The sequence below is a fragment of the Struthio camelus genome, chromosome 22 (assembly GCF_040807025.1).
Source record: "Struthio camelus isolate bStrCam1 chromosome 22, bStrCam1.hap1, whole genome shotgun sequence".
NCBI classification, from domain to species: Eukaryota; Metazoa; Chordata; class Aves; order Struthioniformes; family Struthionidae; genus Struthio; species Struthio camelus.
Genome location: NC_090963.1, coordinates 5,035,759 through 5,061,219, shown reverse-complemented (window position 1 = coordinate 5,061,219; position 25,461 = coordinate 5,035,759). Strand labels below are relative to the sequence as shown.

Genomic DNA, 25,461 nt, shown 5'->3' with positions numbered 1-25,461 from the left:
GGATTTGATGACCAGTGTAATTCCAGCAAGTGCTACCAACTGCTGTGATGATAACCTTGGTTTGGCCTCGTTTAAAAGCCACCCTGAGATCTGACCCCCAGCAAGCTGGCAAGCAGGTTATCACACTGTTACGCTGCCTGCTTACAGGGAAACACGCACAAACTTCAGGGCGCCACTGTTTGTGGGACATTACTGCAGCTCCAGTCATTGCCAGTCTTACCCAAATGACGGAAATAATCTTCTAGGCCACTCCAGAAATTTTTCTCGATGAAGGATTTCACCAGCCCCCAAGGCTGTTTCCTGTAACGTAACTCTGTGGAAACCCTATGTGAAGGAGGGAAAGTCGCACTGAATTTTGCTTCCAGGACGTGATGTCAATTCACAAGCCTTTGTCCATGTAAACACGCAAAATAATCATGCACCCTGTTACTTCTGGATCTGTGTGATTCCGGATCTGAAGCCTTGCACGAAAAGTCCTTCCAAAGGCAGCAGCATGAAGGCCTCAAGGGAGCCTCCCCTGAGAGGACTCCCAAGACCTCTGGCCAAGCGACAGACAGACAGATTACTTGGATCCAAGTCAAACACGAATGCCCATAGCTTTGCCTGGTAGCAAACTCCTCTGCTTGTCCCCCCCGCCAAATGCTTCTCAGAGACACGCTCTCTGGAGATAGGCCCTATTGCCTACTGCATTTTGTTTCCTGTGCGTGACAACATGCTCCACAAGCCACTGCTTCAAAGAAAGGGGGGGGGAGGGGGCAAGAAAAGTCTGTAAATCTTGTTCCTGACCCAACCGCAACTCCTCTGCAGCAATTTTATTTTTTGCTCGAGGTCACCACAGTTGAAGGCTGCCTCTCCCACGACAGGAGGGTTCGGACGACAAGGACAAAGAAATAAAGTTACGTTCTCCCCAACGCCTTCTAACACACCAAGCAGCAGAATTCCCACCCCAGTTCCCAGAGGTGACTTTTGGTTGTCAGTACGGCTGTTTACCCCACAAGAAGTGTACCTGAGTCGGCTTTTGTTTCTGGCAACACGAGTCAACGTGTAGCGGTTAATGGTGTAGAAGTAATCATGGTAGGGAACGTCGTGAGTTAGCACCTCTGCATCTATGACATAGCACTCGCTTTCTTGGCTGGCTTTGTACATTGTCTGCATAAAAGACAGCACGCAAGGCAACTATTAGTCTGGTTAGAGCAAGGTTTTGGCAGACAGGCATCTTCACTACCACTTTACAAAAACAGCTCCACCACAAATAAGAGACCATGCCCATGCCCGAGCTCCATCTCTACAATTTTTCAATCAAAGTAGCTCATCTTTTCCGGCAGGCACGCTCAAGAAAACCAAAAGTTCCTCCCAGATGTTTCCCAATGGCATATTTCAAAATGAGCGTACATGCCAGCAGCTCAACCTCCAGCGTTTTGTATCAGTTATGTAGTTACGTACACTGCCACAGCAGGACCAATTCTTCAGGACTTCTGCAGGTGATCAGTGTTACTTCTTCTCACTGAACTGAAGACTAACTCATCAGGGAGCCATCTGATCTAATACCAGAGATGGCCCTGCTCTGAGCAGAGGCTGGACCACATGACCTCCTGAAGTCCCTTCTATCTTAAATTATTCTGTGATTCTAAATATCAGAAAACCTGTCATTCATCTCTTTTAAGTGCTTCTGACCTTTCTTACTTTGCCCCAAAACAAACCGCACAAAGGGGCAGACGCAGTAACTGCAGACTCGTATGTGGGAGTACGGCTCTTCTTAAGAGACGCCTTCCACTTCCCTCTGCAGCGAGGACACAGCAAAGCGCGTCTCTGTGGTGGACCCCACATTCAGAATCAAAGAGGTTATGTGCCTGCTTGCCTCAGAGTGCGCTTGCTTCCCTCTGCCCATCACTCCCCTATTCTATCCGTATCTTCCCTGCGCACAATCGTTGCTTCAGCACGGATCCTCCCATCCTTACAGGATACGCCTTGCTGCTGAGATTCTCTTCTCCCTGAAACATACTCCCCAGGCACCCCGTCTTTTCTCGACTCCCTCTTAATATTCTCCTAAGCTAACTCACGGCTTTTACCCTTGCACACTTGGACATGTCCCTGGACACGGATGGAGGCAGCTGCCCTTTCTCCTTGCGCAGCTGCAGCCCCTAGCGCACACAGCCAGCCAGCCTGGCTCTTGTAGTGCACTGCAGATGCTCCCATTTTTCACCTTTTTAAACAGGTCTTCTGATTCTCCTCACCAGTAAAAAGCCTGGGCGTCTCTATGAACAGCTGCGGGAAGGACTACCTGACAGTATCTGACCTTCTTGCCAGCCCTGCCAATGAACAGCGTCTGTTTCACTGAGCACAGCTCAAGAACCATCCGTACAGGCAACAAACATGGTCATTAAAATATGTTGCTTGTTTACAAACTGATCTGCTTTTGCTGGAAAATTCAGGGTCCCTTCCTTGCAATGGAATCCAGTGTGCGTGGAAGACTGGCTGTTCACATTTGAAGTGATACTGGGTAGCAAGTTAATACAAAAAAAAAAAGCGTAAAGGAGAACGTATAGGGAGAATGAAAACGCGCACAGCAGCATGCCCAAGACATGAAAATAAATGTCAGATCTGTTTCTACAAAGCGTTACGTCCCTGCTCCCCTTTCACATACCTGCGTCTCAGTGACGGTGGCAGTTTTGGGAGCCAGAGGGTTGGTGAGGGTGATAGTGTACAGGATCACTCTGGTCTGATTGCCATTTTCCTCCTTCTTCCAGGGATGAAAGATAATATCTGGGAGGAAAAAAAAAAAAAAAAACTCCATCAAAGTAATTGGAGAGGCGTCTCAGGTCACTTCCCTAGGGAAAGCATAATCATATAACCACTTTAAATTCAGCAGAATATTTCCTCCTTCCTGGAGAGCTTGGCAGCAGAAGCAGTAGAGCCAGACTGAGTGCTAAAGAAAGGTCTCCTGTCCTAAGTGTGGTCACTGCAGGGACGAGGCATATCAGCACAGTGGAGTCAGGGACATAACTGCTGGTATTGTACCACTCCCAGGCTTACATGGGGACATCTGTGCCTGGGGCTGTCAACCAGACAGTTAACACACGATTTCTTTTTTTTTTTTTTTTCCAGTGGCTTTGCCCTGACCTTTCAGAGTCCCACCAGTCTGCTACTCAGAGGGATAAGCAGAGCAGCTGTAGAAAGGGCCTCATTGTAGCATGGTTTCAGATTTAGAAGTGCCTGAGGAATAAGAAGTCTGGGAAGTGCTTTCCTCTCTCTCAGCACATGGGGAAGGGGAGAGGCTGGAAGTCTCTCTCCTTTTGCAAACCGAGAGCGACAGGGAAAAAGACGACCGGCGAGGAACCCTCTCTTTGCAAAGTCATCAACTGCACAGTCTGTCCCAGTGTCTGATGTGGAGCTAGAAAAGCTTTTTCCACAGACCGCTAAGCCCTGAACGACCAGATCAGGCCTGAGCTGATGTTCGGGTTGGGGGTGGGGGGGAAGAAGCCTGACTCTTCCACAAACTTAGCCCTGGCTTTTAGAAAATATAACTTAGATAGCCAAACAGGGCTGACTCTAACTGCTTTTGATTACTGTCAGCACAGACGAAAGCGATCCCAAGATTTTCCCAGAGGATTGCCCAAACCCTTTATCCTCAGGCAAAGTTGCATCTCCAGGAATGTACTCAAGAACCACATGCAGAGACCTTCCTTTTGTGCGGGCCTTTGCTCCTCACAGGCAATGTGCCCATCATCAGTCCCTGGGCTTTGCCACATGCAGCTCACCAGAGAACCGACGCTGTTCCATGAAGTCCCTCTGGAACTGGGAGTCCGTGAAGAGCAAGTCGTACAGTTTGTCCACGCTGAAGTTGAACACCTCATTCACATACTGACGGCCATTCAGATCCTCATAAAAGGCCTGGACTTCCCCTGTGAGGAAACAGGCCCGCAAACCCCAACCGTGATCCTGTGCTTTTAGAGTATCACGACTTCAGTTAGTTTTACTCTAACCCCAGCGAAGAAGGCACCCAAAGGAGGTTCTCCTACCCTTTTCCTCCACTGATCCCAAGGCAAGAGCTGTAACATCAGAAGGGGCAATTAACCACCTGGTGTTATTTTAGCGACATCCTTCCAACTACCCCCCCCACACACACACATTCGCTTTCTGCAGCCCAGAATGGGAGCTCTTTGTGCCTTCTGAACTCATAAGGGCTCACAAAAGGGGTTCGGTAATTGCTACCCTGGTCCCTCACTAGAAAGGAGAGCAGAAGGCTGAACGCAACATTGACAGAGTGGCCTTTCCCCGCATACCTTCATCGTGGGTCTCCGACGAGTCACTGAGCTCAGTGGGAATGTCTTCATTGTCATTGAAGTCCAAGGAAGGGGAGTTCACGGGGGCAATGATCTCTATCTTCTCTCCCATGATACTTGCAATGGCCAGGTCTTTCTCCACAGGACTCTCCGCCACTGCCTCCTCCTCTTCTGGTAGCACTCCATCAAACTGCAGCAAGAACAGAGCATAAGGAGGGCACAACCAGCACCTGGAAAATGGCACTTCCTTCTGAAAACTCTTTACATCTGTGGGACCACTTTCATAGCTTTGAACATTTGTGTGGCCTCAACATGTCAGAAAGTTGGCTAGTACATGATGGGAAGGGGTTACTTTACGCTCTTTGTAAAACACACGGGCACATTAAATCACCTGCTCACAAAGAGCCACATACAGTTCAAGCCTGGGATGTATACCAGGTTTTTTGTTTCTTTCAAATGCACGCACATAATGACAGAAAAGAACATGAACAACACTATTTTTACTCCCTGCACAAGCCTAGGAAATCAGGTTATATTTAAACAAGGTCTGCTCTGGTGTGATACCCTGAAGCTACACGATGTTTCCTAGAGGATGACTGAAGGAAGAGGAGAAAACATAGCCCTTCTCCAGTGCCCCACTTCTTTTCAATCCAAAACTACAGATGGGAAGATACCCTTGCTGCTGAAAGTCTCAATTTACTGGCTTTTCAGGCAGGCAAGTTTTGCTCATTTTTTCTTGGGTAAATGTCGTGCTCGCAGGCATGTGACTCAAGGACTGCAGTCAGCTGCAGTTACAGGGGAAGAGCAGTTACAGGGTGAACAGTTACCCCTGTGCATTCAGGGACTGCCAGTGAGATCCCAGAGACAAGGATTACTGTTCCCACTGCAACGGAGGAAGAACACTTACCGAGGCGGGTGCTTCACTGCTTCCTGTAGATGTCAGCGTGCTGGCAGTGACAGATTTCTTTGGCAGCTGAGGGCTGGCTTCCGGCTTGGCCTCCACGCTGCTTTTTGAGGAGCTGTCGTTGACTTCGTTCTCTTCCACGGGGATTTCTTCACAGTAGCTGAGACCCCACAGAGAACACAAGTTGTTATGTTTACCCCTCCCAGTGGAGCTACAACTGGACACATGGAGCGAGGAAGACAGTTTCTAAGCCGTTGGCAGTCTGACTGGAAGCAGAAATGGCTCAGTACAGGGGATATCAAGCCCAAACTTCTCAAGCGTTTACACAAACTGCTGACAAACATCAGCACTTCCTGACCAGGTAACACACTGACTGGCCTGGTGACTGGGACGCTTCGGTGTTTGCCAAGAACTAACAGAATTCATCATGTAGCTCGGCGAGGAAAGAGGCAGCCATTTCGGTTCCTACTGACCTCCATGAGGAAATGCTATGCTTATTTAAGCTTTTCAGACGTTGCACGTTTAAGGCCAGGTATTCGGCCAGAACCCAGAATCTCTCGCAGGGAAGAAAGCAGCATCAGCTTAAGGCCACGTGATGCATCAGGGCTCTTGCTTTCCCGAGGCCATCTTTTTTCATCGCAACCAGATTTTATTCCTCCTCACTCACCCCATTGTGTTGAAGTCATCGTCAGGAGGCACATAGTCTTCATCGTCACTGGTCAGACCCAGCTCATTCCCGTAACACTGGTGGACAAAGTGCCAAAGCTCCTTCGGACAGAGAGGCTAAGGGGGAGAACACAGAAGAGCTTATGTTTTCACCTGAGAATCCCAAAAGCTAATGAATTCACCTCACTTCACATCTACACGGGGTCTCACGCTTCCAAGAGCTACTTTGGTATTAACTAAATAACTTTCGTGTTTGACTCTGGCAATTCGTCATGGCAGTGAACAGCACTGAGGACTGGAGCGCCTTTTTCCCCAACCCCAAAGAGTTTTCTCTCAGTAGGAGTCAAATCCAAAAACGCTGGCATTCAAAAAAGCCACTAGCCCACGAGCTGCTTTCTTTCGCAAGTGTAACATTCATTCTCAGGAGTATAATGTTTCTTGCCTTGAAGGCAGAAGTGAGAGATTCTGACAGAACCCCTGATGGGAGGTCAGAGCTGTCCGACGGTCTCACCTTTCCTGAACTCCAGTGCTGCTACAAGGTGGATTGTGTGCTACGGGGAGGCTGCCCCAGGTCCAGGCTGGCCCAGGTCCAGGCTGGCTAGGGGTTGCGGGCATATGTGTTCGTACACGCTTGGGCCAAGCTGACTTAGAAAGTGCCCTGGTCAAGGATAACAGGCACTTTGGCCAAGCAGGATTTTCCTGTCGGCTCAGGTTCTGCCCTAAAATCCAACTTGGTTATTTTTCCAGTCCATAATCTCAGGTTACTTAAAACACGGCCAGAAAGCCATCACGAGGCTACGCCCAGAGCAGCACAAGACACAAGATTTCTGCATCGTTAATAACCTCGTGCAGAACTACAATGCTGTATTTGTGATAACGTGAGCGATATTTCTGCGTTCTCTGGGAAATTGATCTGTCCTCCATACAAGCTTCTCTCCTCTCTTCTGCTGTACCTCTATTTAATATCTCTGACTATAGCAAACTCCAAAGCTTTATGAGTTTTCTTCCTCAAGCTTGTTTAAATTAAAACTGCCTAAAGATTGCAGCTGCAGTTAAAACTATCTGAAACAGCAGCAAAAAGAGAGAAACATTTCCTGCTGCAGTTTAAACTCAAGAAGAGTTTGTCTCACCGGAAACTCCTGTGAAAAGCTTGTATATATCTCCAGTTAGAAAGAGAAAATGAATTATCAAGACGACTCTGTAGGGACGCAGATCAGTTGATCACCATATGACTGCCTCCTGGAGCACCTAAGAAACGGGGCTGGAGAACTCGTGACTTAAACATGTGGTACAGGGATGAAAAGAGCTCTTTTCTTACCCGTGAGAAATTTATGACCAATGACAAACATTTCTTCATAATGAGGGAAAACAAATCTAGTGAACTTTTTCAGAGTTGGCTGGCTTGGACTTCTTCCTACAGTTAGGAAGAAGTTATCGATGTGATAAGCTAGGAAAATTTTAATCTAGCTCCTAATAGGTGCAGCACTACCAAAGTAACGATCAAAGGCATGGAAGAACTCAAATGAGAAACCTATCTAGAAGAGTATCTCCCTCTGTTTCACCTTCTTCACACGCGCACTCTATTTAATTCACATGTTTTATCAGGAAAACAGGGCCAGGCTCTCCCTCCCTCCCTCTCTCCTGCCAGTCTTGGACCTTAGATTTGAGAAGAGAGCTTTTTAAGTGTTTCCTGTCTATACTGCTCCAAATCTCAGTTCCCGTTTGCTTTGACCTTGAAACCAAGGGCACCGAATTCTGTTTTGAGCTTCAAAAGGCTGATTAAATTACAGCATATGGTAGCAATACAAGCCACCCAATGCAAAGTGATCCTTTTGCATACTAAATACTGCCCTGATTTCAGGACAGGGCATCCTGGTGCTTCATTACTTAATCCTTCCAGTATGGTATGAACTCAAGCTCAGAACATCTCCAAACGCTTGCAGCCCTGTAAGATCAGTTCATGAGTCCCGCTCCTGCAGTGAGCCAGAAATATTGAAGGGACTGTGGAACTGCCACTCAGATCAGACGTTAAGACATATGGGGCCTCTGGCATAGCAGGTGCACACCCCTGCCTTATTTTAGATTCCAACCTCCTGAGCCCTTACCCAACGCACCCTGCACCTGCCATTGTTCTCCTATGTTTTAGGGGGATGCCCTGAGCACACGTTCTTGTCCTGTCCTGTCTTGAAGTCTACCCTTTTCAAGCATAGACTTGCTAAGAGCTTTGCCCATGGAGTCAGCTGCTAGGGCCGCAGTTTTTAACTGCTTTCTTCTGGGCTGTTTCACTTGAATTAAGGATCTCATGAAAACTCCTTCCTGAGGCAGGCGCTTCCACACCTCAGCAGAGGCACACAGACGTGTGTGCAAGACATGTCTCTACATAAAGGGAATTCCATGCGAAAAGAGATAATTGCACCTGCAGTTATGTACCTGCTTTGCCTAAAAATGCATGTGCTTACTGTCTCTGCATCTTTCTTCACATATAAATTGGACACAGGTTATTATGCTTCTGCATAAATTCACCACCTCCGTCATCCCACCCCAACACTGAGGTGCCGGTCTCTGTACCTTGTCAAGGAGGGCGTTCTGCCAGAGTCTGAACATCATCATGTACGTCCTGTCTCGGGCCCCAAAGGAAGTAAAAAAGTGCTGAATGGGAAGAGGTGGAGAGAAAAAGCAGTTCAGAAAGGGCCCATAAAAGGGGAGAGGAAGAGACAAGCCTGTTTGGATCACTTTCCAGCCACAGCTCACAGAAGGACTGAGCAAGCCAAACAGTACAGCTGCTCAGCTCTTGGGCACAGGCTAAAGGAGAGAGCTGAGTGCCTCTCACCCGAGCGAGTGAGTTTGAGCACAGAAACAGCTCAGTTAGTTAGCTGTGTGCTACTGCATAGCTCAGATCTACCTGCCCCACACGCCACATATGAGCTGCATATGTTTCAGATGCAGCTCAAGCCTGAGGTCTGCAGAAGCCCTACCCCTACCCCTTTTCCCTTAGTGCTTCCCTCCAGCCCCCAGGCACCACAAGCAGGCAGTCTGGAACCCTCTCTCAGAGGTAGCGTTTAATAGTCCCCTGCCCCTGACATCCAATGAAGCGTGGCCCCAGAGATGGAAGATTCGCGGATATACCTTTTCAGTGTCAGTGCAAACTTGGATGGCATTAGGAATGAGCCGTGCTGTTTTTTCCTTGGTCATCGAGCAGATATCCTTCAAGCGGACTGTCAGCTACAGTCACAGCCATGCAGAAAGGGGAAGGGAGAAGAAGAAAGCAGGTAAAGAGAGACACTGATGAGAAAGGCAATGGAAAGAGTGCTTTTGAGGTTGTCAGCAAATATGCTGACATAAAACACGTGCTCAGTGGGATAGTCAGAGCGCCTTACTAGTGTTTCCCAGCGGAAGATGTTGCTGTAAAAGCAGATCCAGTTTTCGGAGAGGTAGAGGCGGCCCTGCAGGAGAATGTCTCTTTGAAGCGCACATGAGTAATCTGTGGGTAGAGAACATGATAACTGAGGAGCAGCAAAAACAGACAGGGCAGCCTAAGGGTGAGGATAAGCAGCAGCACCAAGAAAAGAAGCTACTTGACACAATCCTGCAGAAAGTCAAAGGCAGAGCCCGAAGGTGCTGTACCACAGTCGCTGCTCTATCCACTAGGCTATGACTCCTCCCAAGGACACATCACAGGCAATCTGTCTTACTGACTGATTATCTTGCCTTATTAGCAGGGCATTCTGAAGCATCCTACAGAATACGTCCAGATTTTGACCTGTGTTTTCCCCCCTTTTCACCTTCTAGTGCCACTGTTCACCTCTCTCCCAGTTTAAGCATTCTAAACCATTCGTGTTTCTCTTCTCGTATGTGCATCTTTCAACGGCATGAGACATGGTATGAGATCACCAGTTACATAAGATAAAAGAACAGATGCAATGCCCTAGGCATTCACTAGTCCGTTGCAAGGCCAAAGCCTAAATGGATATGGGAAGGAAAGGCATGTGTGAGTACGGAGCACGGGGCACGTACAAAGGGGCTAGAAAAGGGGAAGCTCAGCAGCACGCATGTTGAGACGTGCCATCCTAGCCCAATGAGAGAAGAGCTCAAGCACTGACAAACTCTCAAGTTTGGGGGAGCATGGTAGGGGAAAGCACGCTCCTCAAATCATGAGGAGACAGAGCTGCAGCTGAGTACCAATCAGCATTGTTCTCCTGAAGCCAAATGAACGAAACCCATTAGAAGTGGCAAGGAGGGGGACCGTCCACAGGAAAGAGACGACGGGCTAGTACCTTTGGTGGCAATCTCTTTGAAGAGAAAAAAAGCTGCATGCCCTGGTGCTGGATTTCCTCCCAGACCATGGGCTGGCACAACAGGACTGCAGCACAAAGGGGCTGTCCTTACCTACAATGAGGCGCTCTGTGTCAGGAAGTTGTTTGAAGAGTTTCCTGAAATCTTCATTCCGTTGTTTGTATGTTGGACTCAACACCTGCAAATAACAGAGCGCCTGTTAAAGAGAGGGGCAGGCATGAGTACAGAGAAACGGAGTGGGAAAACAGGAACACCTTGGTAAGGAGGAAGGGGATCAGACGCACCTACAAAGCGTGAGGCCAGGAGCTCCCATCACACCAGACACACGGATGGGAGGATTTGGGATTTAGTACGTAAAGTGAGAGGAAGAGGAGAACCTGACTCATAAGGAAAGAGCAAGAACAGAGTCGAAGGGCTATGCCTTTGTTTGCTAGGCAGCAACGTGGAATCGCGTAGAAGCTGTGGCTGCAGGAGAAATCTTGTTTCCTGCAAGCCTACGCTGCACAAGGTATGACACGTGCTCTGTTCGCAGTTCATCAGTTAGCTGCCAATCCCCAACACTCCCAGGAACAGCGTAGCAACCCCAGAAAAGAAGCGCTTTAGTACAGCTCAGGAATTCTGCAGTCGTCCCTTTTTCTGTCCCCATCGAGCGCTGCACCCGGCAGTCAGCAAACCCACGGCTACTCGCTGGTACAGTGGGAACACTTCTGTGGGACTCCGAAGAGGTTCTCGTCACAGGGACTCAACCACATTTGGTATTCATTATGCAGTCATTTGGCCTCATGGAAGGCAGTCAAAGAAAACTTGTGCTGTTGGCTGCACAGAGATCAGGAGCTGGCTTCTCTGGCATTTGCTAAACTTTAACGTGACTCCATCTCTAGAGCTACAGTTCTAGCCAAAGACTGCCTCCTACACACCATGCACACGCTGACAGCTGCTCAGAATAGCCAGAACATCCTTTGGAGGCGGAGCTCACCGAAACAGAGGCAGGTGCAAATTCAGGAGGCCCGTATCTCTTGTCTAACCTATCACACTTTCTCCCTCAAACGTAGGGAAGGTGAAGCAACCTGGGCTACAACCTCTTCCCTGCCTCCCTCTCCTCTCTCTACAACCATTTCCCACCTCTTCCAGCCGTGCAATACAAATCTCCCAACGCAGAGTGGTGGGCATACCTCCCAGCAAGGCCCTCAAAAGTAAATGTGATTACAGAGGGCACCTTCTGTTTGAGAAGTGGTGCTGGTGGGGTCACAGGGACTTGCGGGATATGAAGATTGTTTAGCATTAGCCTTACAATGTTATCAAATGCTGTCAAACCGAAGAAGGAAACATAGCCCCCCCCCCTCCCCCCAATACACACACACACACACACACACACACCAAAAAAGCGTTCCCTCTTTCTCGCACCAACACAGTGAACTAGAAACACTCTCCCTTCAAGTCTGGCTGCACTTCATGATCCACATTTTAATACGATTTATTAATAAATTAATATTTCTTAATAGCTCAGCACTTCAGGTATTTGCTCCATGCCTGTGGGCCCAAAGGAGGGTGTCTCACTTTTGAATAAAATATGTAGACCGGCAGATGAAAGAAATACGTTTTTTACTCACCAAACTTCTAGCCTGAATACTGGGTTAGAGATCTCGGTCAGAGACGGGCTCTAGCGAGAACCCAAGCCCAGTATTTCCTGGGGCAGGCAAGAGGATGCGAAAGGAGGGAGGAATAGAGATTACAATCAGATCTGAGCTTTGGGTTCAATGCCTTACAGCAACCAGACTTAGCAGCGCAGTTTCCACGTGGAGGGACACTCCCCGCCCTTCCCCGGATCAGGGATGTCCTGACCTGTCCAAAACCTGGATCCTACCAGACGCTTCAGTTTAGCGCCAGAGCTTCTGTACAGTGACAAGCAGCTCAGTTTAGAGACACTCACTGCTGGAATTGCATCTGATCCATAGCTGACGTATTCTTGGGATATGTCAACAAGCCCCTCCAGGTCCCAGAGCAGACATGGAAATTCCTGATGCAGTACAAGATCCCAGAGAGCCCCACACTCCAGCAAGGAATCCATGGCGTTCCCTCAGCACTTGCACAGCTCCTCGTGTTCTCAAACTCTGCTCTTCCTGTTCCTGCTGTCACTGTGTTTCTTGTTTAGATTCAAAGACGAAAGAGATGCAGCAGCCTGGCAGGAGTATACGTGCCTTCCCCGACTTTCCGGCTCACATTCAGGTCGTCTGCCCTAACAGCCTCTGTTGATCTGAGAGAGGATTCACCCTCCAGAGGGCTCTGAAGAAGTGGCTCATTAGGGGAAGCGTGCTGGCGAGCAACCTTTGCACTCTTCTGCTCCAGTCTCACCAGCCTCTTGCTGAAGGCATCCCTTAAAGGAGCACTGCAAAAGTGCCGACAGCCTGAGCAGTCCAAAGCAGGTCTGTGTAAGGCATCCGTAACTCCCGACCCAGCCCGATGTCCAGGACTGCCAGAGCAAGTAACTTAAATAGTTCCAGTAGGCAGCACCCTGCTGGACTAGCTGTAACTCACAGATCTAGCTGCCGTCTCCAGGACTGAACAGGATGGTAAATAGCCCAGAGACTTCAGCTATCTTTTTCTCTTTTAAACCAGAGAAGCAGTGATTCTTATTCCTTCAGTGCCTGCCTCAGGCTCTCCTCTCTAGTCCCTCTCTCTGTTCTGAAAGGCAGCTTTGGTCTTTGTTAATGTTTCTCATGGAAGGAGCGGGTGGGGAGATACCAAAATGACTCGCACATGCTTTAAGTTACTGTAGCTGGCTAACTGTGTCGGCCAATGCCCTGCAGTAACCCAGGCTCAGCCCTGCCTCCCAGCAGATGTTTCCTGTAATGGAAAGTTGTTGGACAGAGTGCGTGTTGGGGGAGGCGCGAGGGGGAGCTGGGGTAAGGAGGGACCAATCTAAAGAATAAAGCAATGATGAACTCAGCCATGTGAGACCCAAACAGCTGGAGTTCTCAGGGGCTCTGCATACTCCTGTATGCATCTGCGAGCCCTGAAAAAGTACAGGACTTTCTAGGTTTCGTTCATTAGTCAGGTCACTTCGGAAAGGAAGGGCAAAGGCTTTCTTCAGGCTCCAGCAAATGAACCCCCTGCAGGTCTCCGGAAGGCTGCCCGGAGCTCTGGAACGCCCTCTCGGTCCCCAAACTCTCCATCTCTCTCTACACAAGCACAGAGACGCACAGGGAAAAGTCCACACCACACTACCAACGCTGCTGAGCCATGATGCTGAGCCTGCACAAAGTAGACATAAGCAGGCTGAAGAAAAACCCTAATTCCTCCTAACAAAGCAGGCACGCAGACATCTCAAAACCAAAACAAACAAACAAACAAACAAACTCCGCAAAGTCACTGTTTCGTTCCAGGACCAGTGACCACAAGCTGCTCTCGAATGGGAAGAGAGCTCAGACAAGCTCTCTCTCCCCTCTTCTCTCCCCTCGGACGCTCCGCAAAAGAACTGCTGATGCTAGACAGCTCACAGGTATCTCTGCTAGCGCTGTTGGAAGGAAAGCAGTATATCCATCTGCCAGCAAGAGGAGGGGAGAACAAACAACATTTCTGTAACCTATGATGCTCGCTGCAGTCCCTGCTCGACAGTGGAAGGATGAGGTACTGGCATTACAGACAAGCGCAAGGTACCGGGATTGTTTACTGAATGGGCCTCTTTGCTGGAACTGCTTACGGAATTACTTCCAAAAACCCCACCAGGATCTGTGTCTACATACCCACCCGCCTCCCTTTACAGAGCATGAGTGGCACATGTGATAGGAAGGGCTAAGCGGAGACGGTGACAGTAAACATTAACTCTACGGCAAACAGAGAGAGACAGGACAGAACGGCACTGGGAAGGGTGGAGAGCAGAGGCTCAGTGGGAGAAATGGGGAGAAAAGGGTGGCTCTCTCCTGACAAAATCTCACTAGTTTGGGCTGCTAATACACTAACAAGTCCTCTGACAGGAAATCTAAAGCAACTGTTGCTGAGGGGTAGGACAGGGCAACAGGGGAAGTGAGAAAGACATAGCCTTGTACAGCACACACCACAAAAAACAGTAGGGAGGAGATGGCAAGAGGCAAGGAGAAGAGGAGGAAGGAAAATCCTCTTCTCTGATGTGCATGAATGATGGCCTTACTCCTAACTCTCAAGGGAAAATTCACGTTTTTTTTTTCTAGAGAGAGCGCAACAATTACTGCAAAGAACACATTCCCCTGCTTGGGTGGGAGAGTTTAGACCTGCACTGACAGAGGATTGCCATGCTGATTAATGCCAGCAGAGAACCTGGCCATCTGTCCCACAGGAGAAGTTACCTTTGTTTGCTTGTTTGTTTTAGTGAACGAATGGCAGAGGGAGAGGCTTCAGAGAAATCACTGGCAATTTGGAGTAGAAAGCAGATTTGGATCCAGCATCACCTGAACTTGCACCAAAAGCCATTCCAGTATAGTGCTTCTAAACCACAGTAACAACGCCAGGCCTCGTAATCTGTACGGGACAAATGTGACAGGAACTGCCTATGGAGAAAAAACCTGTAAGGCAATGAGTTTGCACTGCTCCAGAAATAATTTGACAAAAGGGTTGCCAAAACTTAAAGCTGACTCCACCGATTTACAGGGAGAACTGCTGTTCATTCGACACCTTACTAACTCATCATTGGGCCTAGCACTTCTGCAATGAACCTTCTGTTTACGTGCTTGCTTTGCTGAGTCAGGTTCAGGCTGCCACCCATTGGAAAGCTGTTTCTGGTATTTTCTCTAAAATGATGCATAATTTATCTCTCACAGATTTTACAAGGAATATTTTACTCTTTCCAACAGCTGGCATTTCCCCTCCATTCCGGTATCTGTGACATCTCCAGTAGGGTACTGCAACGGGAAAAAAGACACCACACTAAGACCAGCAAGGGCCGATTTCATACGGCGTTCAGTCTTGTGATTGCTCAGCGTTGTTTTTAAGAAGCTGCTAGCTCTGCCTGAAGGTTCTCACAAAGTAAGGCCCGTCACAGCATCACAATCTGCCATGGATTCTCAACCACCTCGTATCCCGTAATGCACATGCTTCTGTTGCAGTTTTCCCAGAGCTGGGGCGCTCTCCCTTTTACACGGCTACCTATCTGCGTATGACTGGAGTTATTTTTGAGACTGTCACCTCTGCAAGTCAGGCTGAAATTGGCTCAGAAGTTCAAAAGTTACAGAGGATACACACTGACTGCACAGTCTCAGAAAGGTCACTCCTGCAAGCCAGCAGACTAAAAGCCTCTCCCTTCCCTCTCTTTAGAAATGCTGACACTGCCACTAAAGGGAACGCTCCTTTGGGAGCATTTGAAGCGCTAAGGCAACGCTGCCCTCAGTTTGTGTTTCCAGTTAGTGCAAACTCTAGCGCCGATTCTCCTATTGCTTGGATATTATACTACTGTCTTCCTCTATGAAAAGCCAATGTGCAATATTACTATATTCACTGAATGTTATTTTCCCACCCACTTTGCAAAGGTATAAACAGTGACACCGTACACAGCTCCAGGGCTACGGCTGGAGAGAGCCTCCACTGTTGCAGGTCTGTGATCAGACGGAAGTGCACACTGCTTCGAGTGAGATGATACCAGAAGCTCACTGTTCAGTTTTGTGGATGGCTCAGCAAAGGCCTACACAAAACGACCCTCTGGAGCCATCGGCAGGAAAGTTCCCGCGTGTGCACAACGTTTGGTTGCAGAACTGCAGACGCAGGGCTTCTGCCAGGGCTTTGTCCCACTCTGTAATGCAGGCTTTGTTCTCCCAAAGACAAGCGGGTAGAACTGCACTGCTGTCAATCTTTTCAGCAGAAGTCTTACGAAGAGAGCAAATGTTTCCAGTAGTATTTAAGAACACCAGAGAGTGGCAATTAGTGTCTTCTCGTCGTTCTTTTTTTATTTCCCCCCCGCTAATCACCAGACAGGAGATGCACAAATTCCCCACCTCTTCAAGCACATCAGGTCTGTGGAACAAGACCCACCTGCGTTTCAGTAAACAAAATTACAGAGAGAACTTGGTTTTGAGCTCTGTTCTTTTTTTAAAAAATAAATAATTCAACGTGCAAACACAAAAGCTCAAACTAGACACACTCAAACCGCCTCCTGATGCCTAAGCACAGACAGGCAGGGCCGAAAGCACGGCTGACCAGCAAACGGAGTTTTAGTCCGTAAGAAAAACAGTTCTTCTAGGCCAGAGTCTCCATGCTTGCTGCTCCTCACCAAAGGCACAGCAAACACCTCAGAGGGCTTTTCCTTTCTGCTGCTCGTCAGCTCAGCCAACCCAGTGATGTGCGCTCTTCCGCCAAGAGGACACGACCACAAAGCAAACACCATAGGGTTGAGTACCGTTATTCTCAAACTGGTGTTCTTTTCCAAATCTCACTGCGCACCTGCCATGATCAGTCTGTACTCTTCCTCTGGACAGCAAAGAAGAAAATGTCCCGAGACCAAGAAAGGAACGGTCTCTTGCCAAACCATACCATGACTCCCTTTCTCCCACTTGTCAATCTGCTGGGGATACCAATCCCAAAATGCATTGGTAGGATCAAAAGGAGAACACGCAAGGAGAGAGAAGTAGCGAACATCTCAAGGAAAAAGTCGAGAAAAGGGAATCCTGAGGGAAAAGTTCCAACTGGCAAAGAGGGATACAGTGCTACAAGGACAAAAAGACCAGTTAAAAGCAGCAGAGGGAAGTTACCGTCTTAGCAAATGGGCCGTCTGACCACCGATGCTCTGGGGAGTTTTGAGGGCTGTGTGCTCTTTGGGCAAGGACTATCTTTTGGGTTCATGTTGGTACAGTATGTGGCACCTGGGGTTGCCAAAGAGACACCAAGAACAGTGTGAGGCGTTTGTTCTGACCATACGGAAGTCTAAGAAAAATAAAAGTGAAGGGAAGCTAAATTGCAAGACTTCCTGGAGGGGTAGCCTCCCCAGATTCATTTCTGGAGCTGTTCCCAGTGCAGAAAGGAATAGGGTCATCCGAATGGCCCAAGTGCCAGAAAAATCTTGCCTGGAAGGGACTGGCAAAGAGGGGAAACTATATCAAGGAGATGCACTAGAACGTTTTTGACAATGACAACACTGCCAAGTAGGACTGACCGCCTTCCTGGAGTTTGTGGCCCATCGCTGCTTTTATCTGGCCAGAATGCCTCTAGAAACTAGAACACGCTTTTTGTTTTGGTTTGGTTTGTTTTTAAGGAAAGTAATTGGGGGGGTGGGGGGGGGGGGGACGGGGACACAAAGAATGCAGCCAGTGCTTACTCTCCGGATGTACTGTCTCTCATGCTGAAAATACATGGAGGAAAAACAAGAGAACAGAAAGATAAGATAGAGAGGACATGAAAACACAGGAGACCCACAGAAGCAGACCACAGCCAAGCATCATGCAGCAGGGTATGGATCTCAGCAGCTACAGTCAGAAGCAGCTCTTGTGTAAAAGTAAAGGTCAGCTCTAGCTGTGGCCATGGACTTCACGTTTTTGCTGTAACCTGTTCATTCACGTGCCTAGTCAGGCACGTGTATCTGCCCAAACTGCCTCATTCCACAGCTCCTTTAACTGCCACTTCTCTACCAGTTTGGTCTGCTGTGGTTTATGCTTTATTCTTACTGTCACCGCCCCATGCTTCTGATTATCCAAACTGGCTCTTCCCCAGCAACAAAAGGGGTTTTGCGCTGATGCCCCGACAAGGAGGACAGCCGTTTTCTGTTCATGTTGTTATCTGCCCCTCCTCCCCAATGTTCTTACACTCTCTCCTCTCGTCGAGGGAGGCCAGTCCACTGCCCATCCACAGTACAAAGAATCTCTGCATCAAGTCAAGCACATTTAACACCTTAAATTATCTTCAAAGAGGGTTTCATCTCAGAGGCGTGGCAGACCTATACCGGTTAACAGTTACTAAAGCATGGAAAGGTGCAAAATGAGCAAGGAAAACATACCTCCTCCTTCACTGGGTAACAAAGAGAGAGCAGGCTGTTATCTGTAGCCCCTCTTGGACACGTCTCTCCTGTGATTCAGGCACATAATCCCAGACAGACCTGAGTTAACGTTAACGCTGATAGCCATGGGATCTGCAACATCAGGGCTTCAGCCACCTGATACACAGGCTTCCCAGCCAGCATGTGCACCTAGAGAAACCACAGCCTTCCACTGCAACACAGCACGTTATTAGTACCTAAGCCAGCCAGGCAAAGGCCTTTCAGAGGAGAAGGCAGAGGATGTGAACAATTCTGGCGCATTCAATCAACCTTCTTCCTTTTTCTGGCTCAAATCCCAGATAATTTCATTGTTAATTAAATTATTTGAATAATAAATAAATTATATCCTTTTATTATTTAATTTCCTATTTTTTTCTACCTCACAGAGAGGCGGATCAAGGGTAATTGATCAGAGTCTCCTTCAGCCTCCTGTGTCTTGAGCTGTCCTAAGCGCAGGAAGAAATCTTGGGAGCAGGAAGCCAAAGAAACTGAGGCTTCTCATAGCTAGGTTACAGTGTGGTGCAGACTGGCTGGGAAACCGCTGAGCTTAGAGCTCAGCAAAAGCACTGAATTCAGAGGTTTGGATTCAGCCTCTGAGCAAGCCCCTTAAACAAATACTTCACTTGACACAGGTTTCCAAAAGTCAAACCCCATACTCCAGCGTATTGGACAGAAACGTCCTGCTCTCTCCACAAACAACAGCCACTTCTGAAAGCCCGACCAGGAACAGCTAAAGGGGTAAGCACTAATCCAGAAAGGATTCAGTCATCCATCTGGCATGGGGTATCCTTTGAGACAGCTGTTGAATGAAAAAGGCTAGCGCCCAGCAATGTACAGGGTCAAATCAGGCCCTGGTGCGGCTATTGCTTGTGCTCAATAAACTTCAGCTGAGGCTAGCGTGATTACAGCAAGTGAATGAGTCTGCCTTCCATGCTTTTGTTAAATCGGACCATAGCCTGTCAGCTAACATCGTTGCTTCTAATGTCACAGGCTGCAGGAAGATAGGAATGGCTGCTGAACACAGAATGGCTGCTGCATTTGCCTACAAAGTCAATGCACTGCTGCTGTCTACTATAAAGCACTTGAGAGGTGGGGGTTCAACTGTGCAAAGGTGACACTATTTGTGGAAATTTGCTAACCACCAGCTTTGTGCCTACAACGCTGCCACTCACGCTTGCAGAGCAAAAAATAAGATCAAGGCAGAAGCACAAGATGGTTGGTGTTTCTGTGAGGTCAACAGAAAATAATTCCTCTCTCACCCCAAACCACCCTGAGAGATGCAAAGGGTTTGCATGGTGGCAGCTCTGGCACCACATCAAGACAAACTCTGCTGGGAAACTGCAAAGTACAGGATATGGAGATCATTAGAAGTGTGACAGAAAAGACAGAGCTTTTGCTCCCTATCTCTGGCATCCTTCTCATTAGGATGTCAGTCCTCCTTTGCCAGTTCTGAGCCATTTCCAACCCCTCTTCTTGGAAATGGTCAGCATACCCCAGTGCCACTGCAAAGCCCCTTTGCACCTTCCCCCTCCCAAGTACCCAACCCATATTCACCAAGGGACAAGAGAAACGGGAGTACTTACATTATACCAACTCTGGCTTTTCTGTAAGGACAAAATAAAAGAGAAGCATTAGTTAGCACAGAGATCTTAGGATCAAAAAGAAAGATGGACAGAGAAACTAAGTCCAATCTGGTTTGCATAATTAGTGAAGTGAAAGCGGAATTAAACAGAAGATTTCAATGGATTTCACAGCGTGGTCTAACATGATTATTTCCAGTTATAGGAACAAAGAAGAAATCCAGAAGCACGAGTCTATTATAGGAAACAATCCAGGCTAATGTGTGCATGTCCACATGCACGCACACACACACAAACACGCGCACGCATGCTGCAATCATTTTTGCAGAACAGCAGCGCCCACTAGCAACAGAGGAGCTCATCATTGGTCAGCCATTTCTTTTAGAAGCTTCATTTTTCCCCATATCTGCTGGCTAGGTTGTAAAAATCACACTGTGGTCTAAGGACCCTGGGCAAATAAATAAGCCTTCAAAGAACTATCATGCGGCAGGGACAAAATTTTACTCACAACAGCCCTCAGGCAAAATTTTTAATAGCATTTTAAATTTTAACAGGGACACACACAGAGACAGGAAAATTGCTGATGAAAATCACTAGAACAGCTGAGCAACCCCTCCCTCTTTTTTTGCAAAACTTCAGCGCATAGCATTTTGCATCATCTGCACATGTGATTTTTTTCTTTTTTTTGTCCTTATTATGGCAGTTCAGACAGTTTGACAGGATAAGTCACATGCCATATTAGACCATGTGGAAAACCTAGCTCAGCTTGGAAAGTCACACTTGGCAGTTTTCAGCTGGAGGTGAGATTTATCCGTGCAGAGAGCGAAAGAAACAAGCTTCACGCTCCCATACCAAGTGAGGCTGCCTTTCCAGCATCAGGACACCGAGCAGGACTGAAAGCATATTTCAGAAAAGCCAGAAAGTAGAGGCATCCCCCATTTTCAGGTGGGTTTACCTCAGGACAATGAACTTTGGGGCACTGTAGCCTTTCGCCGTTCACAGTGGTCAGCTACAGCGTGTATTTCCAGGCACAGTGTGTGCCAACAGCCACACAGCTGTGCCCGTCCCCCCACTCTGACCGGCGACAGCACATCTGCTCTGCACTGGGGCCGTTCACTCTAACGGACAAGGACAGAAGCAGCGTTTGGCTACATTTCTTTCTTTGATGTCGTCCTGCTTCTGACCTAGGACCCAGAGTATTTTTCCACAGCTTTATATCCAGCCTGGAAAATGAGGGAAAATATAAAGGGAAAGTAAGTGCCAAGCGTTCATGAGATCGTATTGGACCAGAGGTTACGAAGACGACACGTGGTTGCTGACACTGTTCGTTCTTTCTCTTCTTTGACATCAATGTTTTCACTTTCCTATGCTCTTTATATGCCACTTCAACAGACCGTTTTACTAGCGTCTGAATCTCATTCACAGAGCCAATATTTCTCAAGGAACCCCCCTTGCAGCCTTGACCATTTCTGCCAGTTGGAAAAACATCCTGTTTCCCTGCACTGGTCTCCAGTGAAAAGCCCCACAGTAATCTGGTACATGCCACAGTCCAAAACACAAAAGCTACACATTACAAAGAACACCTCTCCTGAAGCCCTTCCACAAATCCCGGCGAAAAGAAATGAACCGACAACCTCAATACACAGGATGGCTCATCACCTAACCAGGAGGAGTTTTCTCTTACTAGCCACACTTTTCCACAGTTGGCCATACTCTGCGCTCGAGGGCACGAGCATTGCTTCGTGAGGGGTACAGCCGAAGTCATTCTTCTCTGCAAGCAGGGCACAGAAAAAGGCCTTCTGCCATCCAGGCTATACTAAAAAAAAATCAGGGGAATTAAGCTTAATCCATGTACGCACCACCTTGTGCTCAGGAGCACAGGGTCTAAGACAGAGTGCAAATCCTGCAGATTTGTTTTGCCATCTGTCTGTCTGAATGAGCAAAAGGTATTACTCGGAAATTCCTGGGGAAAAAAATCCATAATCAACTAAAAGTGGCAGAGAGAAAACAGAAACACTGCTCTCACTGTGACTTCTACAGCAGTCACAGCGCAGGTTGCACACGTCGGGGTGTCAGCACACTTTTGTTCCCCTCCGTTGCGTTAACTACAGTAACCCACGGCTGATTTCCCCAAACCCCGGCTCCTCTTGTGGCATTTTTTTCCTCTTCCACACAAATGTACTCATAGCTTCTCTGATTTGGGTACTCCTGCTGCTTTTTGCCATCGGATGTTTCCTTCGCTCTTCTCCATCTTGCAATTCCACCCTGTTGCAATGTTTATTCTGTTAGTGAGAATAATTTCCCCGAGACTTCTCATTCTGCACTATTTACCCTGTAATGCATACCATCATCTTTACTGTCAGAGGAAATTATAACAACGGAGCAAGGTCTGGCTGAATTGACCCAAGGCTCATCTTTTGCCTCCACCAGGAGCTCCGAACTTTAGGAGATTCCTCTCTCTTGAGCCCTGTGTTTTGCAGGTAGAACCTATTACAGAAAGCCGAAAGTGAAGGGAGACTAAGCCTCAGTGTAAATCTGATTTTTTGCTTCTGTCTTCAAATTGCTTCTTAGAGGTCTGTTTGTTTGTCTGAACTCACCCAGACTCGGGATATAGGGGGATAGGAACTGTGAAAATCAAGAGATAGTATAATGGGGGGGGGGGGGGGGGGGAGGGAGGGAGAGAAAGAAAGGAAAAGGAAAAACATAGTCTTACTTTGAGCAGGTTAAGTCTGTCATACTGGAAAAAAAAAAACCATAAGCATTAGAACTGAAAAGAGAAAAGTAAGTAAAGTAACAGAGGAATGGACTTGTACATAGAAGCGGAAAAGATGTCACTGATTTGCAGAGACGATGCTACAGGGGCAGATAACAGAATTCATAGTTACATAGTGGCTTTAACTGGGAAAAACTTCTCTTCGGACACCGTGAGGAAGGAGGGAAAGAGGGGATTTTCACAGAGCCTTTAATTAATACACAGCTGCCACTAACTCTTCATAGGGTTAATGACCATGTATTTGCATACGCTGCTTTGGAAGATTACAGCTTTCCAGGGCAGACAGGAAGCAGCAGACCACATTGTACAGGAAATGCAGCCTAGCAGCTTGATGCCAACAGAAGTTTCACCTTCTAGCATTACTGAGAGCAGGATCTCAACTCAACCCTCCATACTACTGCTTCCAGGGGAATGGAAACATTTTGCCAAGTGAATAATATGCCCTGTGGTCAGGGCAGGACACCCTTACTCCCAGCCTAAGTACCTCTAAGATCTAAGCTACTCACCTGGCTTGTCAACCCCCATGGCCAAGTAAGCCAAGGGAATTGATGGAAATTGATCCAAAAGAACTAGAATGTCATGATCTACTACCTCAGAAGGGATTTTACCACACAATGGGAAGGGTAGAAGAGAAGACAGAGCCAAACTCTTCTCTTAATTGCACAGTGAAAGGATGAGATGCAACAGTCGTAAGTTGCAGGGAGGAAAATTCTAGTTGGATAGAAGGGAATAACCTGTTCACAACACGAGTGGTTAAGCACTGGAGCAGGGGCCCGGCGAGGCTGTGGAATCTCCAGCCTTGGAGATTCTCAAAGTGTGCCTGGAAAAGTCTCTGAGCGACCTGATCTGACTGAATCAGCCTGGCTTTGAGCAGGACCTTGGACTAGAGACCTTCAGAGATCCCTTCCGATCTAAACTGTTCCACAGGCCTCAGGACCTTCAACAAAATTCATGTATTCTCCCAACCTGATACAGGTCTGTTTTAGCCGCAGCATTCGTAATTAGCCGTAGACAGAGGGAAGATTCTGAAGGACGGGCAGTGGAGAGGAAAACACTTTTACCCGTGGAAAGAGCAAGAGAGTTAAAAATAAAGAATTCATTTTTACCTGTAAGCGAAAAAAACTATGAGTTCAGAAAGCTGTTTCAGAAGCAGCTTTGTTCGCCAGTAAGAGCCTAAGGCTGATGCCGGCCCATAGCGGTTTGCTCCATGCCAGCCTGGTGGAAAGCAAGGAAGAGCAAGCTCCAAAAATGATTTCCTATACATCTAACCCAGTGCTTAAAAACTCCTGGTGAAGCACTCCCTCTGACGGCAACACTGCGGTATGACAATTAACACAACAGACAAAAGAGGGCAAGGGGACTTCAAGCAGAACTGTCAGCAACTGTATAAACATAGCATCAAACTCATGGGCTCAAGCTGTTTCCTTTCATCAGCGAGACAGGTTGGAAAATCAGACCATTTTTTATTCTTGCAGAAGGGGGTGAGGAAGTGGGGAGAAAAGAAAAGAGGCCGAGAAAGGAGATTTTAAAATCTTTGCCTTTCAGTTCTTTGTTCGTAATCTCTCCAACCTGAACAGACATCATCTGTGTCAGGAGGAATCTGGGGGCTTATTATGCCCGAGATACCTCACTGGTACCACAGAAAGTCACTTCGTGGAGCACACAAAGAGATCAGCCTTCGCACCGCTCTCTGCTCACCCTGTGGACGGACCCCAGTGAGCGGGACCGCGGGCTCTGACAAGCAGCCTTCAGAGGATGTGCCCGGGACTCCCTTCTCTCCATGCATCTGGCTTCCTCACACTGGATTTCACCTCCAGTTCATTTCACTCTTGTTTTGCTAATTCTTTTGAAGTATTATTTCTCTCACAAAAGCAAGGGGCTGGCTGCCAAGCACATCATATTACTACCACAAACACACTTTACACATACATCTCTCTACCAATGCTCTTCCCACCAGGCCCTCTCCTAACAAATCTCTCCGTATCTTAGGCAAAGCACCTCTGGCCTACCACAGCCCAGCCACGACCCGTCCTGACCCACACACTCTTCCACTCACCAGCAGTCCTTCCTGGACTCGCTGCTACTACAGACCTGCATTTCCCACAGAACTTGTTTCACGCTTCACCTGAGACATTAGTCCCACAATCCTCATTTGTGGCATCCAAGCCACAGTTACCACCATGCAAAAGACGACCTGTCTAAAGAAAGGCATCGAGAAGTTTCCAGCAGACACCAGCAATCATGCAAGGCAGCGCTGGCCACAAGGAGCGTTACCACCACGGAGGAACAGTAAGCCAGTACTGTAAACGTCACTGCTTACCAGGAACTTCCTAGAATTTAATCCAAAGCATCCACTGGGGAAAGGCCAAGACATTGATTTAGTGGACTATGACGCTATGTAAGGCCATTCTGTTTTTAACTTTACTTGGATACACGTAGAAACGTCAACAGCCTGGCACTTTGTCCAGCAAGCACCTCACAGGCGTTTCTGACTCTTATACTCTTCTGAGGGTAGCACAGAGATTTGAGATCATATCTCAAATGAGCTAATCTCCAGTCTAAGCACCCACAATGGGAACTTTCCAATCGTAACCTTTCAGGGCGAGCCCATGAATTCTCACAATTCATTAGGGACAGGTCTGTTCTAATAGGTTTAAGCTGGATTCATTGGAAATCACTGATCTCTAATATTTACATCACATAGGAAAGCATGTAGGGGCGGGAAACTGAGATCAATGGCCACAAATTTACTATTCCTCATTAAAAAAAAAAAAAAGCAAGAAGTTATGGTGATCAACTCCCATCTCTAAAAGGCATAAAGTGAGAAGAGGTGAAAGAGAAGGGATTACGGTGCTGTACAGCCTACCAAAGCCAGCAGATCTCTCCACAAAGAGAGCAGCTTTGTTTAAGGGAGAGGAAAAGCAAATCTTAAAGTGAAGCCTGAAATCACTTCAAAGTACTTGAAGGAGTGT

General features: G+C 47.7%; 1 protein-coding gene across 17 annotated transcripts in view; it reads right to left on the bottom strand.

Annotated features, from left to right (window-relative positions):
- Positions 1 to 25,461, bottom strand: part of GRAMD1B (GRAM domain containing 1B) — a 146,682-nt gene that overhangs the window by 13,570 nt on the left and 107,651 nt on the right. For 10 of the 17 annotated variants that reach the window (XR_011135930.1, XM_068916958.1, XM_068916949.1 and 7 more), the window contains 12 exons: positions 19,720 to 19,740; positions 10,240 to 10,342; positions 9,231 to 9,334; positions 8,980 to 9,075; positions 8,422 to 8,502; positions 5,855 to 5,970; positions 5,191 to 5,347; positions 4,284 to 4,473; positions 3,759 to 3,902; positions 2,645 to 2,763; positions 1,007 to 1,149; positions 221 to 324 (listed from right to left, as the gene is read on the bottom strand). Coding sequence is in view for 16 of the 17 variants with exons in the window: in XM_068916958.1 (XP_068773059.1) it covers positions 221 to 324; positions 1,007 to 1,149; positions 2,645 to 2,763; positions 3,759 to 3,902; positions 4,284 to 4,473; positions 5,191 to 5,347; positions 5,855 to 5,970; positions 8,422 to 8,502; positions 8,980 to 9,075; positions 9,231 to 9,334; positions 10,240 to 10,342; positions 19,720 to 19,740 (1,378 nt within the window). In the remaining variant the exon portion in view is untranslated. The remainder of the gene's footprint in view (positions 1 to 220; positions 325 to 1,006; positions 1,150 to 2,644; positions 2,764 to 3,758; positions 3,903 to 4,283; positions 4,474 to 5,190; positions 5,348 to 5,854; positions 5,971 to 8,421; positions 8,503 to 8,979; positions 9,076 to 9,230; positions 9,335 to 10,239; positions 10,343 to 19,719; positions 19,741 to 25,461) is intronic. The other 7 variants (XM_009674078.2, XM_068916951.1, XM_068916954.1 and 4 more) reach the window with 2 other exon arrangements.